At 43.0% G+C, this 19,895-nt stretch overlaps 1 protein-coding gene across 1 annotated transcript in view; it reads left to right on the top strand.

The window, feature by feature from the left end:
- Window positions 1–6,877: 6,877 nt before the first annotated feature.
- Window positions 6,878–19,895, top strand: part of rap1gapb (RAP1 GTPase activating protein b) — a 23,687-nt gene continuing 10,669 nt past the window's right edge. The window contains exons 1-11 of the mRNA XM_030778187.1: window positions 6,878–6,919; window positions 7,851–7,898; window positions 8,522–8,560; window positions 9,033–9,218; window positions 10,043–10,146; window positions 13,773–13,851; window positions 14,282–14,335; window positions 14,434–14,517; window positions 14,834–14,934; window positions 15,555–15,684; window positions 18,534–18,689. Coding sequence (XP_030634047.1) covers window positions 6,902–6,919; window positions 7,851–7,898; window positions 8,522–8,560; window positions 9,033–9,218; window positions 10,043–10,146; window positions 13,773–13,851; window positions 14,282–14,335; window positions 14,434–14,517; window positions 14,834–14,934; window positions 15,555–15,684; window positions 18,534–18,689 — 999 coding nt within the window. The 5' untranslated portion in view covers window positions 6,878–6,901. The remainder of the gene's footprint in view (window positions 6,920–7,850; window positions 7,899–8,521; window positions 8,561–9,032; window positions 9,219–10,042; window positions 10,147–13,772; window positions 13,852–14,281; window positions 14,336–14,433; window positions 14,518–14,833; window positions 14,935–15,554; window positions 15,685–18,533; window positions 18,690–19,895) is intronic.

Genomic DNA, 19,895 nt, shown 5'->3' on the forward strand with positions numbered 1-19,895 from the left:
GGGATTTTAATGCCATTAAATCTCGTGAGATTTGCAAAAGTTTGCACTTCCTGGTTTGCTCTGCACAAGGACAACATGAGATAATGCCAGATACACAGGAGTACTTGATATGATATGTTGGTTGATAAAATTCTGTAAATTAATACATGTGAATTGAAGTCATAACTAAAATGTCCAATTCCAGGAGTCACTGGATCAGTATAAGAATGGATGCTGATTAATGGTGCCCAATCATTTTTACGCCGTACACTAATTTAGTAATTTGTTCCTATTCTGACGTCAGTTTGATCCACTCTACTGTTATGCATTGATATCAGATGTAGCACTTCCCAGAACAGTCTGTGCCTTTGGCTTTGGCCTTCTCCTGACGCCCATCAGCAGGAACTCTGCTCCTCGTCTGTTAGAGTCAGAGCAGAGTCACAGAGAACATTCTGGGGTTGGAGAGGACTCGGCCATCTGCTGTGAGAGAACTACGGATTGTGGAACCATACACAAAACCAGACACAGAACTCAGAGAACCAGAGGTCAGAAGTAAGGTCTGGCCATCCTAGAGTGTCTGAAAGAGCAAGTATAATTTGGGGAGTCAGAGAACCAAGGCTTGTGACTAGGATTTCAATGCTGTGGTTTAATTTTTCATTTTCTCCCACTGAATAATGTGAAGCTGATGGGATGGGACAGGTTTTGTGCTCAGAATAGTGCGCAGAGAATATACTGCAGATATTTGGATTTAACAAAGGATGATGGGATTTGTACCTGTGAGAAGCTCTGGGGTCATTTTAATGAGATGTCATTTGTGTTTAGCTGTGGCAGTTGTTAAGAATTGGACCTTTGATTATGCTAAGCTTGAGCAAATGAACTAATCAAATGGAGTGAATGATCAAACAGAAAACCAGTGTCACAGCAAAACACGCAGAGAATCCTGAGGAATCTCTTTCCAATACTTCTCTTCTGTCATCCTTTTCAGTGCCTGTTTTTTTTAAGACAGATAATCAATAGTTCTATGTCGCCAGTTTGACTTTGGCTCAGAGAACTAAATAAGCACCCTGTCCTTCTGGTGTTAATCTGTGCTTCTCTTATAATCACTTGTCTGATAAGATAATAATCGCCAACACTCGCGTCTCTCTCTTCTGAGAGGAACAGAATTATTTTAGGCTTGTTCCTATTGCCCAGGGCGTCTCTGTTTTCTCCAGAAGATAGCATTAAATAAAAACACTGACATATGATATGCTGAGAAGTGCATTGCATCACACTCTGTTTGCACTCTCTCCCTCTGTACTGAAAAATACCAGCTTTTATCCCATTTCAAGAGTAATCTCAACAAACACACACACCCACACCTCCTCTCTCTCTCTCTCTCTCTCTCTCTCTCTCTCTCTCTCTCTGTGTGTCTCACACACACACACACACACACACACACACACATTTCAATATACACAATAGTGAGAGGGGTGGAGTTGAATGCTGAAACAATATCATTTCCATTTAGTGCTGTTCTCAGATAGAGACTTATCACTGAGCCATTTGCCGGTATGTTCTCCCCACACACGCGCTAGAGCAGAACCTTGTATTGGCTGTGAGGTGGACACAGTTTGGACTGCATTACTAACACAACTCATTAGCTCAGATTGGGAGTGCACTGGTGGGTGTTTCCCATAGATCAGGTGTCACCTTAACACAGACTCTCACGCTGAGCACAGCTTACCAGAATGTTAACATGGGAACACATAAAAACAAACAAACAAACAAACAAAAGATGGTCTCAGTCTGACAGAGGGGTTTTCCCATTAGAGTGGAATGGCTTTGTTTCTGTATGTTCCTTGTTCTCATGTTCTGGGTCAAAGACTGGCACGGCTGAAAAGAAAAGCAAGCACCGGAGGTAATGAGAGAGCGAAAGAGTCACAAGGGGAAAAAACACAGAACAGCCTCTCTCAAAAACTAAGAAACGGGAGTATAGACATATAGAGAGGATGTAAGGGATAGAGAGAGACTTACAGAGAGAAAGGAGAGGAGTTACACAGAGAGCGAGAGACAGAGAAAGAGAGAGAGACAGCGAGAGAGAGAGAGAGAGAGAGGGAGAGAGAGAGAGAGAGAGAGAGAGAGAGAGAGAGAGAGAGAGAGCGCGCGAAAGAGGGAGCATGATAATGTGTCTTACCTCAACATCAGCCTGTGTGTTAGACAGGAAAATGTTTTCATAGAAACAGAGAAAGAGAAAAAAAATAACATCAGCAACATTTTCAGGATCAAAGGATTTAATTCAGAATAGCGTTACCAGATGAAATTACATTTCTCTTGAATACAATGAGGAAATGATTCACTGTGTAAGGTTTGTACAGTCTCCCGTGTGTTTTGTGGTGAGATTAGATCCATGCCACAGTGGCAGCCATGCATACATTCATGTGTCTTCTTGACTCCTCACCTCAGTGAGACTGAAACAGGGAGGAGAGAGGTAGTGAAGGTTGTATAGAATGTATAGTGAGGGGAGAGGCAGTGAAGGATGTATAGAATGTATAGTGAGGGGAGAGGCAGTGAAGGATGTATAGAATGTATAGTGAGGGGAGAGGTAGTGAAGGATGTATAGAATGTATAGTGAGGGGAGAGGTAGTGAAGGTTGTATAGAATGTATAGTGAGGGGAGAGGCAGTGAAGGATGTATAGAATGTATAGTGAGGGGAGAGGTAGTGAAGGATGTATAGAATGTATAGTGAGGGGAGAGGTAGTGAAGGATGTATAGAATGTATAGTGAGGGGAGAGGCAGTGAAGGATGTATAGAATGTATAGTGAGGGGAGAGGCAGTGAAGGATGTATAGAATGTATAGTGAGGGGAGAGGTAGTGAAGGATGCATAGAATGTATAGACTGTGGGTTTTTGACAGAGCAAACAGAGTTCACAGGCTCTGTGGGGGACTTTGTTTGCGTTTGGGTGGGAGTGTGTGTGTCTGTGTGTGCATGTGTGTGTATGTGTGTGTGTGTGAGAGAGAGAGAGGGAGAGACGAAGAGGGAAGAGGACATTGTATATGGGAAGTATGAAATTGTTTTTCATTTTTATTTCCGTTGACTATGTCACCTCTGTTCATGATGATGTAGTGAGAATATTCAGACACGCTCTTTGGGGTCAAGAGAGTGAGAGAGAGCATGAAATGTTTTGTGAGAAGTGGTTTGAATATTCAGTGCAACCACTCTCTCTTTCATTGCATGATTACAACAGAAATTAATCGACTGCTGCACAGAAATGCTTTCTATGTGTGGGGCACTTTCCCCATTTTGAAAGAGTTGGGGGTAGAGGGTATGCTGTAAGAATGCTTTACAATGAGATTTTTACTGACAATTACTGTTGTCTTACTCAGACACATGCACACACACACACACCCACAAACACACACACATGCACGTGCACGCACACACACACATGCGCATGCATGCACATGGGTGCGCGCGCACACACACACACATACTTACATATTGGCAGTGTTTCCCATATCTGTGTTGATAATTTAAGGGAAGTGGTTGTGTTTTTGAGGAAGCAGTAGTTGTCATGCTCTGACTGACAGTCTCTTTATCATCGTAAACGGAGCAGAGAATTCACACTCTCCTCAGGGCTCCTGTTCCCCTCTCTCTCTCTCTCTCTCTCTCTCTCTCTGTGTCTGTCTCTGTGTGTGTGGACTGTGGGTTTGGAGTGAACACTGACTGAAACATGGCACAGAGTCTGTATATGAGCCGGAGTCCGGCTTTCATCGCGATGCACCAGCGCAGGAGGCACAGTGATGTAAGTCAACTGCTTCACTGAGGGGTTTTTTTTTTTCAGTGTAAATGAGAGAGAGTGTAAATTAGAGCGAGATGGTGGGGAAGAAAAGTTTGGTGTGTGAAATAGGATGAATTTACTCCAGTACTGTATAAACTTCAGGGCTGTTGTAACTGTGCTTTGGTTTTATGAGTTATAACCTGACCTGCTTTGTGCTGTATGACCCCTCATACTAAAGCTGAGGCAATAGAGCAGAGTTTAGTCTGCAGCTTTGGAGTTCAATGACCTGTGTGTGTTTATGAATGACCCAAGTCCCTGCTGTGCATGCAGTCTCTCTCTCTCTCTCTCTCTCTCTCTCTCTCTCTCTCTCTCACACACACACACACACACACACACACACACACACGCACACTCATTAAACACACACTTTATGCTGTCATTTAGTTTGCTTAGAGAGGCTATTGAGTGTGTGTCTGTGTCTGTGTGTCAGTGTGTCTGTGTCTGTATGTATGTGTGTGTGTGTGTGTGTGTATGTTGTCTTATTTGAAACAACATTTTGTTGACTTGTTTAATTTCTCTCTGTTACAACTGTATAGCACCTTCAGTGGAGTAATTTGAAAGCTTTATGTAAACAACTTTGAAAATCAAATTTAATTGAATGCATTGTATTGTATATTGATCATCAAATTCTCTTTTTTACTCAAGGCTACTGTTTTTTAGCTGAATTTGTATGTTTTTTGGGAAGTTACAGTGAGTGAATCACACTTTCAGTTTTCACTTTGTTACTTTGTCGACAATGTCAGATTGACCAGTCAACCCAAATCTACCATAGATGTGACAAGACTCGCTCCCATTTCTTCTCACTCAGGCCTTCACGGGAAATCATTATGGCTCTTTTCCATGACTGATTTTTCATTTATTCCCTCAGCTGACCGCGAATGAAAAAAATGACTTATGAAAGATGGAAATGAGAGTTGTTTTTTTTCAGCCCTCTAATTCATTTTCACAAAGCTCACACTGTCTGTTTAAACAAAGTCTCCAATGACAGTCAGTCTGGATTTATCTGCAGCCAGCGAAACAGAGTGGACACTGGGGTTTTCCAATGAAGGCCCTCTGATGAATCAAAAATCATAGCTGATAGAGATGTCCTCCTCTTTCTGGAGGTTTGAACAGTTTGAGTTTTATTCTTTTAATTCTCTCTCTTACTGGTGAATTGCAATTCAGAATCCATAGCTATGACTGATCTTACAAGTGCTGTGGGAAAGGAGAGTAGCAAACACATTGTGTGTGTGTGTGTGTGTTTGTGTGTGTGTGTGTGTGTGTGTGTGTGTGTGTGTGTGTGTGTGTGTGTGTGAGTGAGTAAATTACTGAGGGCCTGCTGAAGCATCAGTGTGACAGCCCCGTCCAGATACCTTACATGGATGTGGTCCTGAACCAGTTCATCAGGCCAACCAAACACTGTGTCCCTACTGACCAACTTCCCCTCACACAGCTACTGACTGACGTCCCTTCACACAGCTGTTTCTCTGATTGTGTTCTTTGCTGTGGATGCTCACACTTACAGCACAAACATCTTCTCCTCCACTTCCCTCATGTTGAGTGCGCATTTACAGAGAGATAACATGACAGTGTAGACATATACAGAGGAGTGGTATGACAGTGTGGACATTTACAGAGAGATAACATGACAGTGTGAACATATACAGAGGAGTGGTATAACATGACAGTGTAGACATATACAGAAGAGTGGTATGACAGTGGGGACATTTACAGAGGGATAACATGACAGTGTGGACATATACAGAGGAGTGGTATGACAGTGTGGACATTTACAGAGGGATAACATGACAGTGTGGAAATATACAGAGGAGTGGTATGACAGTGTGGACATTTACAGAGAGATAACATGACAGTGTGAACATATACAGAGGAGTGGTATGACATGACAGTGTGGACATTTACAGAGAGATAACATGACGGTGTGAACATATACAGAGGAGTGGTATGACAGTGTGGACATTTACAGAGAGATAACATGACAGTGTAGACATATACAGAAGAGTGGTATGACAGTGGGGACATTTACAGAGGGATAACATGACAGTGTGGACATATACAGAGGAGTGGTATGACAGTGTGGACATTTACAGAGGGATAACATGACAGTGTGGAAATATACAGAGGAGTGGTATGACAGTGTGGACATTTACAGAGAGATAACATGACAGTGTGAACATATACAGAGGAGTGGTATGACATGACAGTGTGGACATTTACAGAGAGATAACATGACGGTGTGAACATATACAGAGGAGTGGTATGACAGTGTGGACATTTACAGAGAGATAACATGACAGTGTAGACATATACAGAAGAGTGGTATGACAGTGGGGACATTTACAGAGGGATAACATGACAGTGTGGACATATACAGAGGAGTGGTATGACAGTGTGGACATTTACAGAGAGATAACATGACAGTGTGGACATATACAGAGGAGTGGTATGACAGTGGGGACATTTACAGAGAGATAACATGACAGTGTGGAAATATACAGAGGAGTGGTATGACAGTGTGGACATTTACAGAGGGATAACATGACAGTGTAGACATATACAGAGGAGTGATATGACAGTGTAGACATTTACAGAGAGATAACATGACAGTGTGGACATATACAGAGGAGTGGTATGACAGTGTGGACATTTACAGAGGGATAACATGACAGTGTGGACATATACAGAGGAGTGGTATGACAGTGTGGACATTTACAGAGAGATAACATGACAGTGTGGACATATACAGAGGAGTGGTATGACAGTGGGGACATTTACAGAGAGATAACATGACAGTGTGGAAATATACAGAGGAGTGGTATGACAGTGTGGACATTTCCAGAGGGATAACATGACAGTGTGGACATATACAGAGGAGTGGTATGACAGTGTGGACATTTACAGAGGGGGCTGTGACAATATGAAGAGGTTTCCACATCAGAGATGCTCTGGTGTTAATAAACTGACATTCAGTCAGTGCTCAGAAAATAAAACACCAAACGACAAATGTAAGAACTGTTAAAAAAAACCCCCAAAAAACTCAATTTTCTCTTTTTCTTTTTTTTCTCCACTATCTGTCTGTTTCCCAGACTTCAGACTTATTTGCAATGATTGAGCGGATGCAGGTGAGTTCTGTTTAGAATGTCCACACTCATATCTGTGTTTCTGGGGAAATCGGAGAAAACAGTCCTCACCACTTGATTACTACCACATTCTGTCTCTCTCTCTCTCTCTCTCTCTCTCTCTCTCTCTCTCTCTCTCTCACACTGTGTGTGTGTGTGTGTGGGGGGGGGGGTAGAGATCTGTTGGTTAGACTCAAATACTGCTCATTTCTCTGAGGTAAACTCTGACAGTGTATCACCTGTGTCCTGCTGTTGAAAAGAGTGGAATTTTTTATCTGGGAAGATTTCAGAGCAAACTCAGAGCTGCTTTGTTCATTTTTTTCAGTCTGTCTGACCCCAGGCGTTCTGGAGCTAAAAGAGTAAAGAGGTTAACAGTAGACTGTTCTGTGGTGACACCCTCCCTGTTACTCCTCATCTCTCTGTCTCTCTCCACTCTCTGCCCTGCAACCATCCTTTTGTCACTGTCTAATGCGGCCAGTTTATCTGTGTCTTCTCTCAGTGCGTTACACTCATGTGACAAGTTCTCTCTTCTCTGAAACACTTCAGCTATCATATTTTCATCTGGTAGTTCTTATTGAAGATGCTGTCAGTTAGTGAGTGGTTAAGATGGAAATGTTATTTGACATCATGTTTTAAGAAGCATGTATGTCTGTTATGCGGACAATATGAGAGGGTCACATAATTGGGAAAGGTCACATCTGACACATACTGGAATATCACATGATTCCTAATTCTTGGACGTACCTTGAATATGTAAACTGACCCAACACACTGCGGAGTTTAATTATGTTAGCATTATACTGGTCTGTCAAACAGTCATGGAAAGCTTAGTGAATATGAGTTTAGTGACAGTTTCTGTCAGTATGTTTGTATGTTTAGTGGGGGGTCTGACTAAAGCACTGTTCCCACTACTGCTCTACACTCCATCTTACAGACCAGCAGAATGGATGAACAGAGATGTATGCCTCCACCACCCCTCAAAGTAAGTCCTTCCCCAGCGGACACACACACACACACACACACACAGACAGTGACAGTGACAGTGACAGTGATGCTGCCTTCCCTGGCCTGACTCTATAGTACAATAACAGACTGGAGTGGGTCTGTCTGAGTGGTCAGATGTGACAGTTTGTTTGGAGTACTGTGTGATATCTCAGAATCAGTCAGACAGTTTACAATCTATACCTGTGGGGTATTCCAGAAAGCGGGTTTAGTGAAAACTCTGAGTTAGTTAACTCAGAGCAAGTAGTAAACCTCCTAATAGAAGAGCCCTATGGCTTCATTCTTGTAGCAAAACAAAGCCATAGGGCTCTTCTATAGTTTTCACTAAACCTGCTTTCTGGAATACCCCCCTGCTTTCACACAGAGCAAGGCTCCCTTCACCAGATTACTCCACCAAACAGACACAACACACAGCCCAGTAATAACAATAATGAATAAATAAATTAATTAATTAATAATAAATAATAAATTAATAATAAATAAATTAACTAATTAATTAATTAATTAATACTTCTAGTACTACTACTACCACCACTACTACTTACGTGAGAAACTAAGTCGTTTTTAATTCATTCTTATTCTCTTTGATTCTTGATGGTGCAGACAGAGGAAGACTACATCCCCTACCCCAGTGTCCATGAGGTAAGCTGTCATTCCATGACGCTTTTAACACACACTCTCTGTTCTCGAGTGTAAATATCTCCTTACTCATCACACACTCTCTGTTCTCTAGAGTAAATATCCTCTTACTCAACACACACTCTCTGTTCTCTAGAGTAAATTTCTCCTTATTCAATACACACTGTCTGTTCTCTGGTCTAGAATAAATGTCCTCTTACTCAGCACGCACTTTCTGTTCTCTAGAGTAAATGTCCTCTTACTCAACACACACTATGTGTTCTCTGGAGTAAATGTCCTCTTACTCAACACACTCTTTGTTCTTTAGAGTAAATGTCTTCTTGCTCAACACACACTCTTTGTTCTTTAGAGTAAATGTCTCCTTACTCAACACACACTCTCTGTTCTCTGGAGTAAATGTGTCCTTATTCAATACACACTCTCTGTGCGCAAGTATAAATGTCTCTTGCTCTGTTGATGCGGTGCCAATCCACAGGTCCTGGGCCGGAAAGGTCCGTTCCCTCTGATCCTGCTGCCTCAGTTTGGGGGTTACTGGATCGAGGGCACCAACCATGACCTGGGCACTACCGTAGACCCAGAGCAGCTGTTCTGCTTGCCGGTGCCAGTCAAACTGGAGACAAACAGCCTCGCCAAAATCTACAGAAAGCACTTTTTGGGCAAGGTCAGTCTTCCCTCTCGCCTGGATCGTGCTTAGGGCAATGTTCTCCCTCACACATATTCCAAACAAAACATTTTTTGGCCAAAAGTTTTCAGACTTTTGTAGCTAATATCATAAATGTTCATATATATTTACTGTATATGTTTTGTCCAGATATCACATGGTATGGATTTTTTTTAAGCAAACTTAAGAAAACCTTTGTTTCTGAACCTCAACACAGTGTATGTTGAAGTCTCTCAGTTAATGAATACAGTTGTGTTCAACTATGTAAGCCAGTAGAGCAGCTGATACAGCGTCAGTTACTCTGTGGAGAATCTCGTATCAGAGCCTGTGTCTGTAGGTGTGGTCAAGTGTACAGAGCCAGAGCAGACAGAGCAGACTGATGAGGAGGGTGTGTGGATGACAGAGCGGACTCTTTAAACAGTGATGAGGAGGGTGTGTGGATGACAGAGCGGACTCTTTAAACAGTGATGAGGAGGGTGTGTGGATGACAGAGCGGACTCTTTAAACAGTGATGAGGAGGGTGTGTGGATGACAGAGCGGACTCTTTAAACAGTGATGAGGAGGGTGTGTGGATGACAGAGCGGACTCTTTAAACAGTGATGAGGAGGGTGTGTGGATGACAGAGCGGACTCTTTAAACAGTGATGAGGAGGGTGTGTGGATGACAGAGCAGACTCTTTAAACAGTGATGAGGAGGGTGTGTGGATGACAGAGCAGACTCTTTAAACAGTGATGAGGAGGGTGTGTGGATGACAGAGCAGACTCTTTAAACAGTGATGAGGAGGGTGTGTGGATAACTGGGTCTTCTCTGCTCTGACTCAACAGGAACACTTTAATTACTACTCAGTGGACAGTGCACTGGGACATCTGGTCTTCTCCATGAAATATGACGTCATTGGAGATCAGGAGCACCTCCGCCTACTACTCAGGTTAAAACCACACATACGCACACTCACACAGACACACACACTTTCTCCCTCCTGCTCACTCATCATTTCCTGTTCCTTTTGCACTCGTTCCCCGCTCTCCCCTCTCCATCTCTCTGATCAACTCTAGAGTCGAATACACTAGGTTTAATACACATTGAAACTATTGTAACACAAGTACACCAAGTCATCCTCGCTCTTAGACTTGACACATGTAAAGACAGTTTACAGAGGGTTCGTGTTTCAGATTTTATCTCTGTATTTCAACATGTTCTATACATTGCTGTCTTCATCATTTCCTGTTCCACCCTTTCTGATTCTTACTTCCCTTTTTTCGTCATCTCTGTTCAGAATGTACAGTTTCTTTTTGCTCTGAATCCGTTTTCCTCTGTCACTACGTCTCCTCTGTCACATACTTCTCTATATTTACAACCCGTTTTTCTCATCCATATCTATTTATATGTCCACCTACTCTGTGACTCACTCTCCTCTTTTCTCCTGCCCTCTCTCTCTTTTTTCTTTTGTCTTATCTCTACTGTTCTCTCTCTCTGTCTCTCTCCTCCTGCTGTTTACTTTACAATGTTTACTGTTTACTGCAGTTTGCACAAGTCTTCCCTTTCTCCTCTGTTGTTTTCTTTTCTGCTCTGCTGTCAACTTGCTTAAAAGCTGTTTGTCTTATGACAGAATACAGTTCTGACAAGCTGGTTTAATATGGCTTTTAATATGTTCTTTTTTTTTTTTTTTTAAAGTTAGTTTATAATACATATGAGTGGCACTTATTGGCTTATGTGCTAGTTGTTGGTTGTTTTGTGACTATGAAAGTTTAGTGTAGTACATGGGTACAAAGGTTCTAAAACAATACTCTAGTCTCCATTCTAGCTGCTATAACCCACATTACTGCTGGGAACTACTCAGCAGTGACTCTTGACTCTAGGCTTTATTTTTATTAAGGTTCCTTATGGCAAAGACCTCTTACTGGTGTGTTTATTTATAAAAGCTATGCTGTTTAGTTTTTTAAATAACCGCTTCAGTTAGTCCTACAGTCCTGCTGTCATCGGCGCTTGTCCAGAGACCCCATCATTACGCCCACAGATATCTCTACCTTCTCCTCCCACTCTCCACAGATATCTCTATCTTCTCCTCCCACTCTCCACAGATATCTCTACCTTCTCCTCCTACTGCCCACAGATATCTCTACCTTCTTCTCCTACTGCCCGCAGATATCTCTACCTTCTCCTCCCACTCTCCACAGATATCTCTACCTTCTCCTCCTACGGTCCACAGATATCTCTACCTTCTCCTCCCATGGCCCAAAGATATCTCTACCTTCTCCTCCCACTCTCCACAGATATCTCTATCTTCTCCTCCCACTCTCCACAGATATCTCTACCTTCTCCTCCCACTCTCCACAGATATCTCTACCTTCTCCTCCCACTCTCCACAGATATCTCTACCTTCTCCTCCTACTGCCCACAGATATCTCTACCTTCTCCTCCCACTCTCCACAGATATCTCTACCTTCTCCTCCCACTCTCCACAGATATCTCTATCTTCTCCTCCCACTCTCCACAGATATCTCTACCTTCTCCTCCCACTCTCCACAGATATCTCTACCTTCTCCTCCTACTGCCCACAGATATCTCTACCTTCTCCTCCCACTCTCCACAGATATCTCTACCTTCTCCTCCCACTCTCCACAGATATCTCTACCTTCTCCTCCCACTCTCCACAGATATCTCTACCTTCTCCTCCTACTGCCCACAGATATCTCTACCTTCTCCTCCCACTCTCCACAGATATCTCTACCTTCTCCTCCCACTCTCCACAGATATCTCTACCTTCTCCTCCTACTGCCCACAGATATCTCTACCTTCTCCTCCCACTCTCCACAGATATCTCTACCTTCTCCTCCCACTCTCCACAGATATCTCTACCTTCTCCTCCCACTCTCCACAGATATCTCTACCTTCTCCTCCCACTCTCCACAGATATCTCTACCTTCTCCTCCCACTCTCCACAGATATCTCTACCTTCTCCTCCTACTGCCCACAGATATCTCTACCTTCTCCTCCTACTGCCCACAGATATCTCTATCTTCTCCCCCTTCTGCCCAAAAATATCTTTACCTTCTCCTCCTACTGCCCACAGATATCTCTACCTTCTCCTCCCATGGCCCCAAGATATCTCTATCTTCTTCTCCTACTGCCCAAAAATATCTTTACCTTCTCCTCCTACGGTCCACAGATATCTCTACCTTCTCCTCCCATGGCCCAAAGATATCTCTACCTTCTCCTCCTACTGCCCACAGATATCTTTGACTTCTCCTCCCATGCGCCACAGATATCTCTACCTTCTCCTCCCACTCTCCACAGATATCTCTACCTTCTCCTCCTACTGCCCACAGATATCTCTATCTTCTCCCCCTTCTGCCCAAAAATATCTTTACCTTCTCCTCCTACTGCCCACAGATATCTCTACCTTCTCCTCCCATGGCCCCAAGATATCTCTATCTTCTTCTCCTACTGCCCAAAAATATCTTTACCTTCTCCTCCTACGGTCCACAGATATCTCTACCTTCTCCTCCCATGGCCCAAAGATATCTCTACCTTCTCCTCCTACTTCCCACAGATATCTCTATCTTCTCCTCCTACTGCCCACAGATATCTCTACCTTCTCCTCCCATGGCCCAAAGATATCTCTATCTTCTCCTCCTACTGCCCACAGATATCTCTATCTTCTCCTCCTACTGCCCACAGATATCTCTACTTTCTCCTCCTACTGCCCACAGATATCTCTATCTTCTTCTCCTACTGCCCACAGATATCTCTACCTTCTCCTCCCATGGCCCACAGATATCTCTATCGTCTCCTCCTACTCTCCACAGATATCTTTACCTTCTCCTCCTACTCCCCACAGATATCTCTATCTTCTCCTCCTACTGCCCACAGATATCTCTACTTTCTCCTCCTACTCCCCACAGATATCTCTACTTTCTCCTCCTACTCCCCACAGATATCTCTACCTTCTCCTCCCACTGCTTTGATTCTCCACCAAATCCTCATCACAGTAACTGCTGAAAAAGAGAGAGAGCGGATCAGCGGGCAGTCAGTGGTCCATGGCAGTACTGAGTGGGTCAGACAGCATGTGAGAGAGAATTACTGTAAGCTGTCAGCCAGCACTACCCCCCCCCCCCCCCCCCCCCCCCCCCGCAGGTGTGGACAGTGTGGGCGACTGACACGGCCTCCTACTGACCAGTGCCACAGATGGCCTGTCACTGCCACTTCAGTTACCACATCCATTTCTCTCTCTTACTCTCTCTCTTTCTCTCATACACTTTCTCTGTCATTCAGACACGCCTCTATATGACATGCCTTTACCAGGGGTGAGAGCAGGGCAGCCAGGGCAGAGTGCCACAGGTGCACATAATCAGAGATCAGAGACGATATTTAAACTATCGGTGCAGCTGATGAGAGTTGGACTGTTAATCTCATGGAGAGAGGCTTTCAACAGTTTCTACCAACCTACCTAAGGGCGGTTCTTGAAGTCCTTAAAAAGATTCTCAGAAGTCAGTGCAGTTGTCTGGAAAAAATGGTTCCATCAAGACAAATGATATTTTTGACTTCTTCCAGGACAAAGTTCAAGACCTACCATGATGTGATCCCCATCTCCTGCTTGACTGAATTTCCTAATGTCGTCCAGATGGCCAAGGTATGAAACCAGTGTAGTCCACACAGGTAAGGTATGAAACTAGTATAGTCCAGATGGGTAAGGTATGAAACCAGTATGGTCCAGATAACTATGGGTGCTCTACCAGTTTAGTCCCGATGGCTAAAGGTGCTATACCAATGGGTCAGGTAGTATATCAATGTAATTCAGATGGCTAAAGGTACTGTACTGGTACTATAATAATGTAGTCCAGATGACTAAAGGTACTATGATAATGTAGTTCAGATGACTAAAGGTACTATAAAAATGGAGTCCAGATGACTAAAGGTACTATGATAATGTAGTTCAGATGACTATGGTATGTTAGCTATGGTATGTGACTTCATCCCAACAATCTCATATGATAATTAGAAGTATATGAAGAATACAGTGCACTTTGTGTGTAATTGACCTGAATGCTTTGTGTCGGTAGCTTGTGTGTGAGGAGGTCAACGTGGACAGATTTTATCCAGTCCTGTACCCTAAGGTAAACCTCTTCTGTGTTTAACATTATAGCTGATCAGTGCAGTAAACTGTAACTGTGTGACTTTGGGTCGTGTTTTTATCTTAACTTTGGTCCCATAGGCTTCAAGGCTCATCCTGACCTTTGATGAACATGTCATCAGCAACAACTTTAAGTTTGGGGTCATCTATCAGAAGTATGGTCAGGTAAGCACAGGACGATACCCCTCCTTACTGCTCCGTCCGTTACTTCTGCTTACAGGATCAGCTGCCACTTCTGGTTGACATTAACATGATGTCCTCCATATGGGATTAGCTGGGATATTTCTATTTCTTCTATCAGCTTAAAATACTTCCTCCTAACAGATGTGATGTTGTACCACTCTAGTTTTGTAGTATTTTTGTCCGTGACGCTTTCTCAGCCGATAAGGATGACAAAGTTAGGGGTGATTCCTGTACTCTTTGTCATTCTGTGTAACTGAAAAAAAGAAAAAAAAGCATTGTCTTGACTGCCTGCTCTCAGACAAGTGAGGAGGAGCTGTTTGGGAACAGTGAAGAGAGTTCTGCCTTTGTGGAATTCCTGGAGTTTCTCGGCGAGAAGATCGAGCTACATGACTTTAAAGGGTAAGACTAAACCATGCTCTCTAACATGCACACACATTACACATCACTGAACCACGCTCTCTAACACACACACACACACACACACACACACACACACACACTCCACATCACATCACTGAACCACACTCTTGGACGGACACACACACACACACACACACACACACACACACACACACACACTTCTATCTTTGTGAGGACACTCATTGACATAATGCATTCCTTAGCCCCTTACCCTAACCTCAATCATCGCAACTAATTGTCTAACCTGAACCCTTACCCTAACCCTAACCTAAATCTAATTCTAACCTGACCCTCAAACAGCCCTTTGAAGAAGTGAGGGCCAGCCAAAATGTCCTCACTTTCCCAAGATGTCCTCACTTCCAAGGTCTAAAACTCAAATGGTCCTCACAAGGATAGCTACAAGTGCTACAGATAGCTACAAGATAGATACAAGTCTGCACACTCACACACACACACACACACACACACTCCACAATGCATCACTGAACCACATTCTCTAACTCACACACACACACACACACACACACACACACACATTTTTGAGTAAAATGCAGGTGTGGGTTCAAATGGTGCGTGACACGGGTTTTTCACAAATCCAGGTTCCGTGGTGGACTGGACGTGACACACGGGCAGACAGGGACTGAGTCCATTTACCACAACTTCCACAACAAGGAAATCATGTTTCACGTGTCCACCAAACTGCCCTATACGGAAGGGGATGCACAGCAGGTCAGAGCATTTTTCTCTCTTTCTTTTGTCTTTCTTTTCACACTGAGAGAGCCAACACACGGGTCATATTCACTCTTCTCTCACTGTTTCATCTGTGACTGAGGAAGAAAGACAATCCCAGCCAAGAGCTCATATGTTTGTTTTCCTGACGCTAAAACAGTTTCTTACTCTCTTATAACTACATGCAAACCTATGGAGAGCTCATCAGGACCCTGTTAGAATGATTCAGTAAATATAAACTTTTACAGTTAAAATAGAGTGTTGATTACAATGTTTTACTAAATTATATGTTTTACTAAATTATATCTGTTAACAAAGTTCTTTTTGCATGAATCCTCTCTTACGGCCAAACTGTGACATAAAATATGTATAGAGAAGTCAGTCAAGTTCTAATAAAATCCCTACATGTATTAATACCTCTGTCCATAACACACTGCCCTATGTCTCATTGGTCTGAGGAGACAGTACACATGGGAGCTTTGGGGTCAGAGAGAATTGCTACTGCTAAACACCATTAGCTGCTCCCTTAATCAGCCAGGAGCAGTAATGTCCAGTCATGAGGGAATACCTTGTGTTATGTCTTCCCTTTGACAAACCCACTGGGATCACACAGCACACACAAAAGGCTTACACAGTGTCAGAAAATGTCCATCCTAAGGCTCCACTCATTCATGACCGTATGTTTTATATATAGACATGTAGGCTTATTCCATTAAATCTGACAAGAGAGCCATTAAGAGCCATTTGGGCAGCTCTAAGTCCATTAGTCTTTAAGTCATATTTCAGTCAATAAGGCTCTTTTACCGATATGGATAAAACTGATCCATGCACACAAACCTTCATACATGCACACATGCACACACACCCATTTAGGCACACACACACACACACACACACACACACACACACACACACACACTCACTCACTCACTCAAACAGACATTTTTATCTCCTCCTAAAACCTTTAGTTTGTTGTGTGTGTGTGTGTGTGTGTGTGTGTGTGTGTGTGTGTGTGTGTGTGCACATGTATGTACATGTGTATGTACATGTGTGTGTCTGTATGTGTTTGCTTTTCTGCAGAATGAAAAATTCATCGTTGCAGGTTGCATGGTTCTGTAAAAACACACTGACTGTGTGCTTGGTTATCGCAGTGTGGTGCAGTGCATGGTCAGAGCTGGCAGGCATTAGTTCGCCATCTGTCTCTGTACTTTGTTATAACGACAGGGGGAAAGCAAGCATCAACTGCTCACCTCACTGGTCTCTTATTCTCGTGTGCACACACACACGCACGCGCACACGCGCGCGCACACACACACACACACACACACAAACACACACAAACACAAACACAGAGACATACTTGTACTTCTGTCTTTGTGAGGACACTCATTGACATAATGCATTCCTTAGCCCCTTACCCTAACCTCAACCATCACAACTAAATGCCTAACCCCAACCCTTACCCTAAGCCTAACCTAGACCTAATTCTAACCTGAACCCTAAAACCAAGTCTTAACCCTCAAACAGCCCTTTGAAGAAGTGAGGACCAGTCAAAATGTCCTCACTTTCCCAAGATGTCCTCACTTCCAAGGTCTAAAACCCAAACTGGTCCTCACAAGGATAGCTGTACAGAGAAAACACACACACACGCACATACATACACACACACACACACACACAATTTAATTTTGCCCCATACAAGGAGAGCTAGACCTTAGCTACAAATAGAGAATGAAATCATGTCACATACGCTGTCAAAGAAAAGCCTCACACTTCATCACATATCAGACAGATGGTGTGATATTCTGACAGGAAAAAACAGTTTAACAGCTTAACAGGGCTGACACAATGTACATCGGGAGCTCGCCTCCCAGAATCCAGCTAAAAAAAATAAAACCTCAGGGTAAATATTAGCACTGTCAACCGTTTGCTTGTTGGATAACTGGACACTTGTTTCCTTATTTGATCACAGCCACAGAGCTGTATGTTTCCCATGGTTTAATAACAGTGTCTCTCACTGCTCTCTGCTAGCAGATCTGTGATCAGGGAAAGGGAAGTAACACGCACATAAAACATATAACACATCATAAGCATGTAATACACATTACACTGTATAACAATACAAAGGACATATGTCCCATAGACCTTCACTGATTTGTCACAGCACCTCCCCAGCCCCTGCCTGCTTCTATATCCACTTACACCTGCCTTTGAGCATGACACTTCAGCTCTCTCACAGGCCAAAACAGGTGTCTCTTCCAGATGTGCAATGCAACATCTGTTTAGGCCAATTAACTGATATCTTGGGAGGCTTAGGCTGATTAGATGGAGCTAAATTAGGTGGTGTAGTGCTTTGGTCAGGGACCTCTCATCTGTGAGGCGCAGCCATAAGGGATACTTCAAACCCTCAGCACCAAATTCTCTTTCACACCTCATCTATTTAAAAACCTAGGACATGGACTCCTGTGGTTTAGAATGGGCCGACTTAAAATATGTAAAGATGAACAAGTGATGCCACTGTACCAGTCTTAAAGGTGTAGTGGTGTATTTGAATGTACTGGAGGAGACGTTTGATAGATATAATCACAAAGGTGGTTGCCAAAGCTAGAGGGAGTGTTCAGGGCATGGATAGTGGGTAGATGATTTAATGCTGCTTAATTTATTTAAGGTTGACAAGGACTGTTTAATTACTTAAAGCTGAGTTTCACTAGAGTTAACTCCAGGATGGGAACAGTGCCTGTTTCAGTTCCACACAGTGCAGAGTAGCAGTGGTATGTGTCTCTCTATTGGACAGCTCTTTATGGGTTACATAATGACTGAGATCCTTTGGGATACTGTGTGTGTTCCAGCTTCAGAGGAAGAGACATATAGGAAATGACATTGTGGCCATTGTGTTTCAAGAGGAGAACACACCGTTTGTTCCAGACATGATTGCCTCCAACTTCTTACACGCTTATGTGGTGGTGCAGGTGGAGGACGCCTGTTCAGACAACGTCCTCTACAAGGTCAGATGTCCACTGTTCACAGATTTCACCTCAATTTCTGATTACTGTTAACTCAGAAACAGAGATCCCACTACAGCAATCAGTACAGTGTCAGTCCAACTGGCATTATAGTCACTGTTAGTGCTATTAGAGTCAGTGTTTTGTCACTGTTAACACTATTAGAGTCAGTGTAGTGTCACTTTTAGTGCTATTGGAGCCAGTGTAGTGTCACAGTTAACATTATTAGAGCCAGTGTAGTGTCACAGTTAACACTATTAGTGTCACTGTTAGTGCTATTAGAGTCAGTGTTTCGTCACTGTTAACACTATTAGAGTCGGTGTAGTGTCACTGTTAACACTATTAGAGTCGATGTAGTGTCACTGTTCACACTATTAGATTCGGTGTAGTGTCACTGTTAGTGCTATTAGAGTCGATGTAGTGTCACTGTTCACACTATTAGAGTCGGTGTAGTGTCACTGTTAACATTATTAGAGTCGGTGTAGTCTCACTGTTAGTGCTATTAGAGTCAGTGTAGTGTTACTGTTAACATTATTAGAGTCGGTGTAGTGTCACTGTTCACACTATTAGAGTCAGTGTAGTGTCACTGTTAACACTATTAGAGTCGGTGTGGTGTAACTGTTAGTGCTATTAGAGCCAATGTAGTGTCACAGTTAACACTATTAGAGTCAGTGTAGTGTCACTGTTAACACTATTAGAGTCGGTGTAGTGTCACTGTTAACACTATTAGAGTCAGTGTAGTGTCACTGTTAACATTATTAGAGCCAGTGTAGTGTCACAGTTAACACTATTAGAGTCAGTGTAGTGTCACTGTTAACACTATTAGAGTCAGTGTTTTGTCACTGTTAACACTATTAGAGCCAGTGTAGTGTCACAGTTAACGCTATTAGAGTCGGTGTAGTGTCGCTGTTAACACTATTAGAGTCGGTGTAGTGTCACTGTTCACACTATTAGAGTCGGTGTAGTGTCACTGTTAGTGCTATTAGAGTCAGTGTAGTGTTACTGTTAACATTATTAGAGTCGGTGTAGTGTCACTGTTCACACTATTAGAGTCAGTGTAGTGTCACTGTTAACACTATTAGAGTCGGTGTGGTGTAACTGTTAGTGCTATTAGAGCCAATGTAGTGTCACAGTTAACACTATTAGAGTCAGTGTAGTGTCACTGTTAACACTATTAGAGTCGGTGTAGTGTCACTGTTAACACTATTA

The sequence above is a fragment of the Chanos chanos genome, chromosome 6 (genome assembly GCF_902362185.1).
Source record: "Chanos chanos chromosome 6, fChaCha1.1, whole genome shotgun sequence".
Classification (NCBI taxonomy): domain Eukaryota; kingdom Metazoa; phylum Chordata; class Actinopteri; order Gonorynchiformes; family Chanidae; genus Chanos; species Chanos chanos.